At 52.1% G+C, this 11,993-nt stretch overlaps 1 protein-coding gene across 1 annotated transcript; it reads right to left on the minus strand.

Annotated features, from left to right (window-relative positions):
* Nucleotides 1-36: 36 nt before the first annotated feature.
* Nucleotides 37-10,981, minus strand: LOC114851796 (CD151 antigen-like). Its single transcript, XM_029143537.2, has 8 exons — nucleotides 10,845-10,981; nucleotides 9,444-9,528; nucleotides 7,698-7,889; nucleotides 4,267-4,341; nucleotides 1,937-2,041; nucleotides 1,288-1,446; nucleotides 1,130-1,216; nucleotides 37-1,051 (listed from the first exon to the last, which is right to left on the minus strand). Exons 2-8 carry the CDS (start codon nucleotides 9,525-9,527, stop codon nucleotides 992-994), a joined length of 762 nt encoding a protein of 253 aa, XP_028999370.1. The 5' UTR covers nucleotide 9,528; nucleotides 10,845-10,981; the 3' UTR covers nucleotides 37-991.
* Between the last annotated feature and the right edge of the window lie 1,012 nt (nucleotides 10,982-11,993).

The raw sequence follows: 11,993 nt of genomic DNA on the forward strand, positions 1-11,993 counted from the left end.
ACCACAGCTGGAGCCAGAAAGCAAACAGACGCCAAGTGTGTTATGGGTCAAGGTTTATTCAAGCTAAACTAAAAAATGACTGGAGCAGATTAACTTAGTGTTGTCGTGTAGGCACACGGGAAAAATCACTGCTAACATCAAGACACAATCATTGTCTACGAAATACAATAACACAGTGTATTTTACGATCTAAATCTTCATTTGAGAGAACAATGTGAGAAGAGGCATCAATAGTGACAGAGGAAACACAGTGGGTCCTCACACAGAGCTACAGTATGGCTGACAACTTTGGCATCGATGGATGAGTCCTGGTCTAAAACAGGAAGACTGTCAAATCAAAACGAAAAGGCACTTTGTCAGGATCCATCAAAGTCCTGCTACCAACACAATATGACTTCATTAACAGACTTACACCTCCGGTTAGTTTTACAGGGTTAAACTGCTGGTGTTACTGGACTGGGCAGATGTCACAGTTATCAGGAGTTATGATTCAAACACTGACATCGTTACTGTGAAGTCTTAATGAGTAGTAAAGGCAAAAAGAAGAAGTGCCCTTAATGTAAAAAAAATAAAATCATCCTTTACAAAATACAAAAATATAAAAACCAACAGTTAAACAGTGAAAAGGCCACTAGTGGACAAAGCATGAGCATGGTCTCAGCGCTGGGCTGGTAAATCATACGCCTGCTGCTACGTTCTCTGCAAAGGGCCAGGTTTAGTCCACGCATCAACCACTAAACATCTGACCATGGAGACTGCCCCACGCAATTTAGACAACGTGTGTGAAGGCTGCTTTCACAGCCCTGCGATCCTGAACATGGAGCTTCTGGAGAAGCCTTGCAGTGTTTTCTACCCTTTCTACCAAATCAAATCCTCTAATGTGCCATTTGATCCTTTGCCAAATTGTCCTTCCGCAGCGTGCGAGACAAAGAAAAGAGCCTATGGGCTGTGTAGTACGGCATGCGCTGAGAAGGGTTGCTCCTTCACCCACTTAGTACGGCTCTGCCTTTAGACTCCGATACAGGCAGCAGGTGAACACCATCCCTACGATCTGAGGAAGGAAAACACCACTTAGTACACGTCCAGTCTCCGCGGGTGAACCTTTACTGAGTGCGTGTCTACTCGTCACCTGCACACAGGCGATGCCGACACCCACGGCTCCTATGATCTTCAGATGCTCCAGGATGAAATTCTCCAGCTTCGTGATGCAGCCGCCCTAAAAGACAAACACACGTCTTCAAGGAGCCTCGGCTGATCTGGGAGCTGTCCTCCAGCTGCCGTGCTCACCTCCACCTTGTAGATGTTGGAGGGGTGTAACCGGCGCCCACAGTGATCTGTGGGAGTCTTACAGCAGCTGTCGGGCACCTGCCGCTGCTCCGCGTCCCCAGAGCGGATCCACACGCTCTCTCTCCAGTCGCCGGAGCTGTTGCTCCCACAGCACTTGAACTGAAGACACAGGCAAGTGTTACGCTTCCAAAAAGCCCACGGAAATATTCATATCATAAACGAGTTCCACACCAACAGACGTAGGAGTAGAAATGCTGTTTCAAGTCTTAATGCTGAGATAAGCAGCTGCTGACTGCATCATATTCATATTTAGTAGAGTGGAGTGTTTCACCTGAAGCTCAGTGCGATGTGAAATAAACCACACTTTGCAAAATGTCGAACGAATCCTCAGAGAGCCCAGCGGTCCCAAGTCCAACGACTTATAAAGAACAGGCTCGTGCTTAAATATACTAGTCACAAAATAGATTTATTCGAGTGCTGTAAACTGATAAATATACAAGACTGCGAACCGCATCCGACGGTGCTAGAATAGGAAGAGAACTGGATTTGTGCGACTCACATCACTGAAATGTGATGATGACAAAACTCAAGTTACGAAGACCAGGAAGCAAATACTGAGTTCATCAGGTCTGAGGATAAGTGAGCTCACCTCCTGCTGCAGCTCGTCCACAGCTCTGGTGATGTGCTCATAGGACGTCTGCCGGTACTTCTGGATCATGGTCTGCTTCAGGTTCTGCTTCAGCTCCTCATTCAGCTGTTCAACACACACAAATATTTATTACACAGCAACTCAAAAATGACCCTTTACGACATCTGTTCATTTTGCTAGTGATGGGATTTCTAGCACACGTGACTTAATTGTTCAGCTGAACAGACGACGCAGGAACTAACGGGGACGAAGCGACGTCTGTGGCTTCTGTTCTTCTAGACCAGGTGCAGAGAATGCCCGCTGAAGGAGCGGGAGAACTGGGGGGCTCAGTTTCTATGGCAACAAGCCAGCTGGGAAACCACTGTAAATCAAAGCGTGAAGGAGACATCAAGGGAATAAATGATGAAGGAGGAAGAGAGGATGGAAAAGGATGAGACGTGAAGACAAAACCAGCGAACGACGGAGGGAAGCAGGCGGACGCGTCGCTCGCTCCACCTGGTGACACTGTTGGACGCGGCACACGGCGAGCGGCTCAGTACGTGAAAAGAGCAGGTGTGGGAACGAACGCATGCAGACACGCGTTCGGCTGCAGAACCTCAGGGTCCGACGAGCAGGAGGAACCGCGTCCGCTGACTGGACTCTGGCGCCACAGCCTCTGCTTCAGGTGTCTGACGTGTTGGTCTGTTGGATCCACAGGTAGCAGAGCTCCCAGTGGCTGAATGGGAGCGGAGGAGGGGAGGAGAGAGGCAGAGGGGGGGGAGGGGAGAGGGCTGTAGGAGGGGGGAGGAGTAGAGAGCTGAGGAGAGGGGAGAGGGGAGGAGGGGAGGGAGAGGAGGAGCTAGGAGGAGCGGGGGAGGAGGGGAGGAGAGGAGGAGAGAGAGGGAGGGAGGAGGGGGAGGAGGGGAGGAGCTGAGGAGCGGGGGAGGGGAGGGGCTGAGGAGGGGAGGAGGGGAGGGGCTGAGGAGGGGAGGAGCAGAGGGGCTGAGGAGGGGAGGAGTGGAGGAGGGGAGGAGCGGAGGAGCTCAGGAGGGGAGGAGGGGAGGAGCTGAGGAGGGGGGGAGGGGAGGGGCTGAGGAGGGGAGGAGCGGAGGAGCGGAGGAGGGGAGGAGGGGAGGAGCGGAGGAGGGAGGGAGGGGAGGAGCTGAGGAGCGGGGGAGGGGAGGGGCGGAGGAGGGGGGGAGGAGGGGAGGAGCGGAGGAGAGGGGAGGAGCTCAGGAGGGGAGGAGGGGAGGAGCTGAGGAGCGGGGGAGGGGAGGGGCTGAGGAGGGGAGGAGGGGAGGAGCTGAGGAGCGGAGGAGGGGAGGAGGGGAGGAGGGAGGAGCGGAGGAGGGGAGGAGCGGAGGAGCGGGGGGGGGGGGGAGCGGGGGGGGGGGGGGGGGGGAGGAGGGGAGGAGCGGAGGAGGGGAGGAGGGGAGGAGCTGAGGAGCGGAGGAGGGGAGGGGCTGAGGAGGGGAGGAGTGGAGGAGGGGAGGAGCGGAGGAGCAGGAGGGGAGGAGGGGAGGAGCGGAGGAGCTCAGGAGGGGAGGAGGGGAGGAGCTGAGGAGCGGGGGGAGGGGAGGGGCTGAGGAGGGGAGGAGCGGAGGAGGGGAGGAGCTGAGGAGCGGGGGAGGGGAGGGGCTGAGGAGGGGAGGAGCGGAGGAGGGGAGGAGGGGAGGAGGGGAGGAGCGGAGGAGCGCTGCCGCCCGGGTTCAGGAGTGCTGTTGTGAGGGCAGCGGGGCAGAGCGTGTGCCAGTGACTGCTGCTCAGAGCAGCTGTGTATTCTGCATGAGGACCTTGTAATGATGCCTGTGCACTGAGTGGAGGAGAGCAGAGCTGTTGCTGAGATACGAGTTCTGTCGCGTCAGAGTGGATAATGTCATGTTAATGTTGCACGAGTTAGAAAATAAAGCAGGATGAAGAAATCCAGATGTGGGAGAACGTGTGCTTTTAAAATCCCACCCAAATCATTGTGTCGTGCTTTCAGCCGCGCTGTGTTGCACTCGAGGCTGAGACCTCCGCGCATCATTCTTTCTGGCTGTCCTATATTTCCTCTGTGCAAACTTCATTTATCATGCTGGTTTCGCTGGCCTTGAAATTGCAGTGCAGCACAAAGCACGTGGGAAATCAAGCGGTCATCGTGCTTTACTGCCACGAACAGAACCCAGGGCTCCGCCTCTCAGATGGAGCTGGGACCAGGACCAGGACCAGCGTGTTCTGGTGCTGCTTCCCCTCCAGGTCCCAGACACCACCTGTGTGAAGCCCTGGGATCCCCTGGGAGCGCAGGAGGTCACGGTCACACTGCTGCAACCAGATCAGCTGCTGAAGGTGCTGTGGTCCATCACGTCTTTTACCTGCTGGTAGTAGATGTAAGCCAGGACGCCGGCCAGAACCTCCAGGAGGAAGATGCACAGCAGCAGCACGAAGTACTGGGGACACAAGGAGGAGAAGCTGAAGCTCCAGCAGAATGAGCTGCACAAATGAGAAGCTGAACAATAACATTTTAAAGGAGAAACCACGAGCGTTTTATTGCACATGTGACTGATCAGCTGAGAACGGGACCCAAACGCCTGCGCCCCTATTCTTTCTCTGCTCGCTTGTTTTATTAAAGCCCGGAACCTGGAGTCGCTGCACAAAGGAACGTCTCTTCAGCTTCCACTGAAGTTTGCTGTTCACAGTTTATCGTCTGAATCGGATTCGTGACCGGCTTTTTGGAGCTGGAGGAAAAAGCTCGGCCTTTAATAACGCTTTCAGAAGTGAGGACACAAGGCGACGTTATCTGACCGGAACCATGACCCACATTCCCTTGGCCGGCCACTATCAGGGAGAAATCAGCCCAGCAAATGGACCTGCGCCTTGATTTGATAGCTCGTCTTGATTGGACGTCTGAGTGGCTCCGGGTCCGAACGCTGACAGGCTCTCTGATGTGCTGAGGGTTTGACAGAAGCACGGCTGCAGGCAAACATGCCCTCTCGCAGGTTTAATCCTACTCTTCTCACACTTCAGCTGCATCGCGGTGACCCCCGCTGACCCGGTCCGGTCCAGGAGCTGGGAGACGGTCCAACCAGGCCGTCTGCTCCTCTGCTCACTGATCCCACGTGGACAGGGAGCGTTACGGAGCATCTGTTGCTCATTTACTGACTGCAGACTCCTCCAGACCCAGTATGAGGCACACGCTCTCTCTCTTCACCTCTGAGCCACCACCTCCTCCTGGGCGACGCAGAGCCACAGTGTAATTACTGACAAAACCACTCAGCAGGTTGGTTCTGTACGGACGGAGATTTTATGGAGGCTGTGGAGTGGGTTCCGGACTGAACTGCACAATGTTCAGCACCTCGCGGTGAAGGTGGACTGAGGCTAAACCCATCCTGCACCGTCCTCTGTAGAGACCTGACGTGTGGCTGCATGGATGACCACACATTATACAGATGGTTCAAGTGAAGGTGACTTTAATCAGCAGACAACAACTGAGCATGTGATGCTCAGGATTTAAACTGAAGTCCATTAACAACAACATCATTGTGATGAATGAAATCTGGACTTCTTTTGTTACAACAAGCCCAAAACACTGCTCCCACTTCACCAACGCCCCCAAAGCCCATGCACAGAAACAAGCAACTAGAATCATCAGCCAGAATAAAGTTTTTATCGTGCATGGAAATGTTCTGGACACTAACGAGTTAAACATGCTAATGCTGCCAGGACGCCGTCCCATGAGTGTGTCGCTGTTGATGACACACACACACACACACACACACACACACACACACACACACACACACACACACACACACACACACACACACACACACACACACACACACACACACACACACACACACACACACACACACACACACACTCCACTGTGTTCTCCAAGCCTCTCCAGTCAGAACTTCATTCCTTCTGTGTGATTCATGGCTGTAATTCCATCTCTTCACGATGCACCGTGCGTAGGAAAAGCAAACACAGGCACATGCAAACAGAAGGTGTGAACAGATTTTAAAACAAAGCGTGAACACTACAGACCACAACTCTCGCTTCCACCCAGAACCTCTGGGCCCAGTGGTAGAACTGTGGTCCAGCTGCTCTCACTGACACCAACATGAGGTCACAGCTCTCAGCAGGTCGACTGACAGAGACCTCCTGGAGCGCTCTGCCTTCGACCTGTGCTTCTATATGTGGTTCGATCAGAAAGTCAAATCAAATCAGACCCTCAGCTGGACGTTTCTATATAACATGAGAGAAGGGGACAGACACACAATGTGAGAGCAAACTGAAAGCAGCCCGATGCAGCCTGCGTGGTAGCTGCTCGGTCTCCCTGCGTGAAGTCAGCTTCTCCACAGCTGGTTCAGGCTCCGGCAGAACTCCTGCCATCGGGCCTGTCGGTCCTGGTCCCACTGGACGGTTCTCCTCCGCCTCCTCCGTTCCAGAGCAGCCATCACTAACGGGCGGACACGCGGACGACTGGGCCTCCCTTCAATCAACAGGCCGCTGCAGCAGCTTATTAACGCCACAGAGGCTGAATCAGCTGCTTTGTGCTTAGAACCTGTGACCTTTAGGCAACAGGAACACAACAGGTGTCAGCAGCACTCACCACATACAGGAAAACAATTAATCCGCCCGTCTCCCCAGCCTGCGTCCTCATGTTCTGCCTTTTTAACAACCCGATAGCATCTCTCCTTGCGACAAGTTCATTCCTCCACTGTGATTCATTGCTCTAATCTCAGCTCCTCAGGATGCACCGAGCGTTTCGCTTCGACACAACACAGGATGAAGAAGCTGCGCACGCATCTCAATTTACACACAAGCGCTGAGTCATAAATCAAATAATTCAGGCATAGTGGAAACTTCATTTATTGCTCAGAGATCTATAGAGCGTTCAATTTTTCCTTTACGGCCTGAAAAAAATGGTGGCTCTTCACTCAACACACACCTTCCATCGAGATTGAAAGTGAAAAGCAACGGGCTTTTGCTTAAAACCATTTATATTCAAGGCCAAATATAGAGCAAATCGTCTTCCTGCATGTTTTTATATTTATCTCAAATGACGTTTTCCCCAAATCTGGAAATTAGGAAATAAAAACAGTTTTGCCACTTTAAAGCAATTTTAGAAATAAAACAGAACTTTATCTTTTCTTATTTCTAAAGCTGCTTTCATTTTAAATACAATCTATTCTGGTCCACATTTAAGAAATAACTCAAATAATAAATATAGATGGATCAGTTATAATGAATGACACGTGCAGCGTGTGAGATGGAAAAGTAAAGTTCAGAAATGCTCCGTGTGAATTGGCTTCGTAGAACTGGGCTATAATTCATCATCTGCTCCGTCTTAGGCTGAAAACACGCGGCTCTAAATGATTGTTGGTCTCTGGTGAAAAGTGGATGATGACGCTTTGGCAAAGCCTTTAAGACATAAACATTTGGGCTGCACCGAGCTCAGAGCCTCGCGATGCAGATGCATCAGAACACAGTGAACTGCAGGTGAGAGGACTCTGCACGTGTTTGGAACACGTCCGCTTGGAGATTAATTGTGTCAGACCTCCTCTGCAGCTCCTTTTATTTTACAGGAGCATTTAATGGCTGGTGTTAAATAACAGGAAAGATGGTGTTTCTGCCACCTCATCCAATAACAGCCAACCACAATCGAACTTCATGAATTTGCCAGTTCATTTAGGACCATTGCATCATTTCTACTTGCTTGTAAATGAAATGAGGCCTAAAGGCCTCCGATGCCGCGTGCAGCCTCCTATTCTCCCTCTCTGCTCACTTGATCTCTTACCACTCGCAGCAGCCTCCTCTGCTCCTTGAAGGTGGCGCAGCAGCCCAGCACGCCTGTTACCATGACGATGGCTCCGGCCAGAACCAGGATGTAGGCAGAGGCGGCGTACGTCTTGGAGGGGAGAAGACTGATGTAGTCGCTCTTCTCCACCAAGGTCCAAACGCCCACGGCCATCACGACGCCTCCCGCCACCTGGAGGCAGAACACATGGGTGAAGAACGGCGCGGAGACGGAGCAAATGATTTATTAGCAAGGCGGCTTCAGCGTGGCCAAAACACAGGCTGAAATCAATATGCGCCGATTGAATGGCCCCATAAAAACAAGTCACTGCTGCGGCACAAGATGAGCAGATCTTCAGTCAGTTAGCGCTGCAGGACAGCGGCCAGCGAGGGTGGGGGTCAGCGACCTGCTGGGGTCAACGACCTGCTGGGGTCAACGACCTTTGGGTCAACGACCTGCTGGTGGCGCCGACCTTCGGGTCAACGACCTGCTGGTGGCGCCGACCTGCTGACCTTCAGGTCAGTGACCTGCTGGTGGCGCCGACCTGCTGGGGTCAACGACCTGCTGACCCTCGGGTCAACGACCTGCTGGTGCACCCAGCTGCCGCTGCTTTGACCCCTCACATCTGGAACCTCTGTCAAGTTGACAGCGTCCCAGTCAAAATCCAGAAGTGTGTTTGTGCATCAGTGCAACAGAAGCGTGTCGCCGCTCCTGCACATGACGACCACAGCAGCTGGAGCCAAAGGCGACGCTACCAGTGAGTCCAGTCATACCAGTGTTTGAGTCCAGTCCCAGTGTCATAAGCAACTGGTTCATGTAGACGTGAGCTGTAGTGAACTGGTTGTGTTCATGTCAAACACGTCCGTGATCAAATGAAGCTACTAGTGACGGAGGAATGATTGTAACTAAGCAGTCCAGTCCAACCCTGCGCTCTGGCGACCTCCAGTGGACACGGACGGTCAGAACCTCAGAACCTCAGAACTGTGAATATGGTGCTTTTCTTCTAATCTGAAACACGCGTGTGTTGTGACTGTTGCCACCATTGAAGCGCTGACTGAAGGCCACGCGTCGTTGCTTCCTGTCCGGCCTTCAGCAGCGTGTTCAGAATCAGCAGAACCGGGCTCCTGCTCTCCTTGACTGGGCCTTTCAAAACGTCAGCACTGATATTACAAAGTCAAGGACCTGAACAAGTCACACAAACGCTCCAAAAGAGAGAAAAGACTGAAACCCAGCGCAAAACCTCGGGTTTGACTCAGAAGAACTACAATAATGAAAACCTGAGCTGAAGGCGCCGCTGCAAAGCGGAACCACACACTGGACCAGTTGTCTGCCAGTCTGAGGAACTGGGCCGAGCTGGCAGCTGGTCAGCGCATATGGGCCGGGCTGGCGCTGAGGCTTCACGCTGAGGAGCGACAGCAACGCTCACACTGGAATCTTATTTTTACGCCTCGGATGGAAATGGTCCCAGTTATTTGAGTGTTTTCCTCCCAGAACTGCACATTCCTGGTTCTGGAAACTGGGTACTGTGTTGTGTGTGTCTGTGGGCGCCATAAAGCCTCTGTTGTCTGGAGTCGGCTCTTTTCCTGCACGCGGTGACCGTGTGCGTGTGCAGTCACGTCCTGAGATCCGCTACTGGTTCCGAAACAGCAGGGTTTGGATCCGTCACCGTCGGCTTCAAACTCATGAACACAAACAGAAAAACACAGGTACAGAGTTCATGTTGCTGCAGCCTGAACAGAAACTCACCCAGAAGAGGAAGTTGAAGGTGAACAGGAGGTACTTGAGGCAGATGGTTCCACAGGTTTCCTTCTTCTCTTCAGAGGCGCCCATGCTGCAAAACACAGCGCTCGTCAGGACCAAACCTTGAGCCGCTTCACAAAGTAACAGCACCATAAATGAGCCCGGTTTACGGCGCTGAGCTCAGACAGAATGAAGACAGGTTCTGAGATGCTTTTAACTAATTGGACCTCACAGGAACACGGGTGGAAGCGTTGGATCGGCAGCGTGGGCAGAACCAGTGAGCTGAGTCAGAACCATGACTCAGCACCGCCGCCCAGAACCGCCTCCTCCTTGCCAGCGTCCGAAGCTGTGGGAGGCGCACGGCCTCCACTCAAACCAGTGAGGTTTGGGCCGAACCAGAACCAGTGGCCTCTGAGGACGCGAGGACCGTTTCTTTGTCTCGGTGGATTCTCACCGGCTTCTTTCTTCACTCTGCATTTCCTGGCTCCGTCGGCCGGCGTCAAGCCCGGGCTCGCCCTCCTCTGACTGGCTCCATGCAGCGGCCGCTCCCCACCTCCACCCCCACCCCCACGCGCCGCGGGCCGTGGACGCGGCCCGTCGGGTCCAGATGGTCAACAGACGTTAATGAAAGTCAAACAAGGCCGAGGCGGCGGCTCTGGAGCCAGTTTGTGGTATTTATTCCACCAGTCTGACAAAATGAGAGGAATCCCAGTCCTCCCAGTACGGAGCGCTCTGTAGCTGATGCTCTTTAATAAATGAGCTCATCACACGCGTTTGATGAGAGGCGCATAGGTTTGCATTGTTTTAGTATGATTTCATCTCCGTTAATGTTGTTTTACTGGAGTCACAGAGATGATAGAGAACCACAAACAGTCTGAATAAAAACACTAGACAATAAATATACTGTGATATAATAACTAACACATTCCTGAGGTTTTTACACTCAGATAAACTCACATTATATAAACAAACAGGAAGCTCGTGCTAATAGAAGCTGTTGGTTCCTGACTCACTGACACGTTCACCACAAACACAAACACAATCACAACCACCTTCACCCGCTTCGTCCCGTTTGTTCTGGCCGTGGAGTTAGCTGTGAGTTAGCGCTAAGCTAGGCGACGAACCGGCCTGCGAACCCGCACCGGCACCAGAACCTGCGATCAGCGTCTACAGGACCCACCGAGACGTGTGGGCGAACGCGACCGAGCAGCGGACTGGGCCGTCCGCCCCGGACCCGGACCCGGACCCGGACCCAGCCCCGGACCCGGACCCGGACCCGGACCCCGGCCCCGGACCCGGACCCGGACCCGGCCCCGGCCCCGGACCCGGACCCCGACCCCGGACCCGGACCCGGACCCCGGCCCCGGACCCGGACCCGGACCCCGTCCCGCCGCAGCTCCCGCTCACCTGCCGACTCTTCGGTGTCCACTCGACGCAAAAGGAAGCAGAGAGCCGAGGTTCTCCTGTTGCCTCCCGCTCGGCTCGAACAAAGATGCCGGAGAGGTGGAAGCGAAGCGGGAGAGGAGGGACGGGCTGGAGCGGCCCGGACTCCGCCCCGAACCCGAGCAGCTACAGGACACGTCCCGGGGCGACGCTTTCCGTCACAGGGATGCGCCAGGTGTGAGACACGGGCTGCTCGTCTTTATCTCTCTTTGTTGTTTATTTTGATATATTTTTTATCTCAGTAATGTTTTACGCCGTTTTGTATGTGATCTTGTTAATTTGTCCGCTTTTGGTCACGTTTTACCTCTTTTCATCACTTTTAATATCTTTGTCTTTTTGTTATTTCTACTTTCTTTTTCACAGTATTATGAATCATGTGTTGTTGTATATTCCTCGTCATAACTGTACAGTCATCTTTCTACAATTATTTACAATTTTAAAGCTAATACCCAATTCTAATTTAAAGCATTAGTTATTTCACTCTCTCACTTTCTTTTCTTGCTTTGTTTTTTTAGTATTTCTAGATATTTTTCAATTATTATAGATTATTAATTATGGCTCCACTGAGAAGTGGACAGAGACGTTTCAGACATAGCAGGGCCCTGAGATGAAGAATTAAAAGAAATATGTGAAAAAGAAACAAATAATACAAGATAAAATTTTTATACGTTAAAATGATACATGACTACAAGAACAACTTATTCGCTTGCATCTGTGTATGTCCTTTCAGACGGAAGGGAAGAGTTGAAAAGAAAGAAGACAAAACGAAGGGAAAATTGTGTCAATCAAAAAGATAAAGTGATATAATGACAATCGCTCCTTGTTGTTGGTGACGTTATTACAGTAAGAATAATGTGAAGAAATTTGTAAGTATGCAGTAACACATCCTCACCTTTAGATGTCAGTGTTTATCCTTTGACTCAAATAAAATTGTTACCGTAATTTTTATTGTAAGTGCGACTCAAAAAAGCCTACAGCCAATTCAACATGTTGTGCGTGTCTATTAGAGGGAGTGGGGAATGAAGCGTGTTACTGGGGCACAATCTGTCAACCCTGCGCTGCTCTGAGCTGCTTCAAGACTTGAACCCGGCCCTGTTCTGCCTCTGGAATCAA

This window comes from Betta splendens, chromosome 3 (genome assembly GCF_900634795.4).
Source record: "Betta splendens chromosome 3, fBetSpl5.4, whole genome shotgun sequence".
NCBI lineage: Eukaryota > Metazoa > Chordata > Actinopteri > Anabantiformes > Osphronemidae > Betta > Betta splendens.

Excerpts from the sequence above, each read along its gene's own strand:
- LOC114851796 (XM_029143537.2), bottom strand. The coding sequence starts at position 9,527 with ATGGGCGCCTCTGAAGAGAAGAAGGAAACCTGTGGAACCATCTGCCTC. Across the intron at positions 4,342-7,697 it reads AGAGGAGGCTGCTGCGAGTG|TACTTCGTGCTGCTGCTGTG; the intron begins GTAAGAGATCAA and ends TTGTGTCCCCAG. Across the intron at positions 2,042-4,266 it reads CTTACATCTACTACCAGCAG|CTGAATGAGGAGCTGAAGCA; the intron begins GTAAAAGACGTG and ends TGTGTTGAACAG.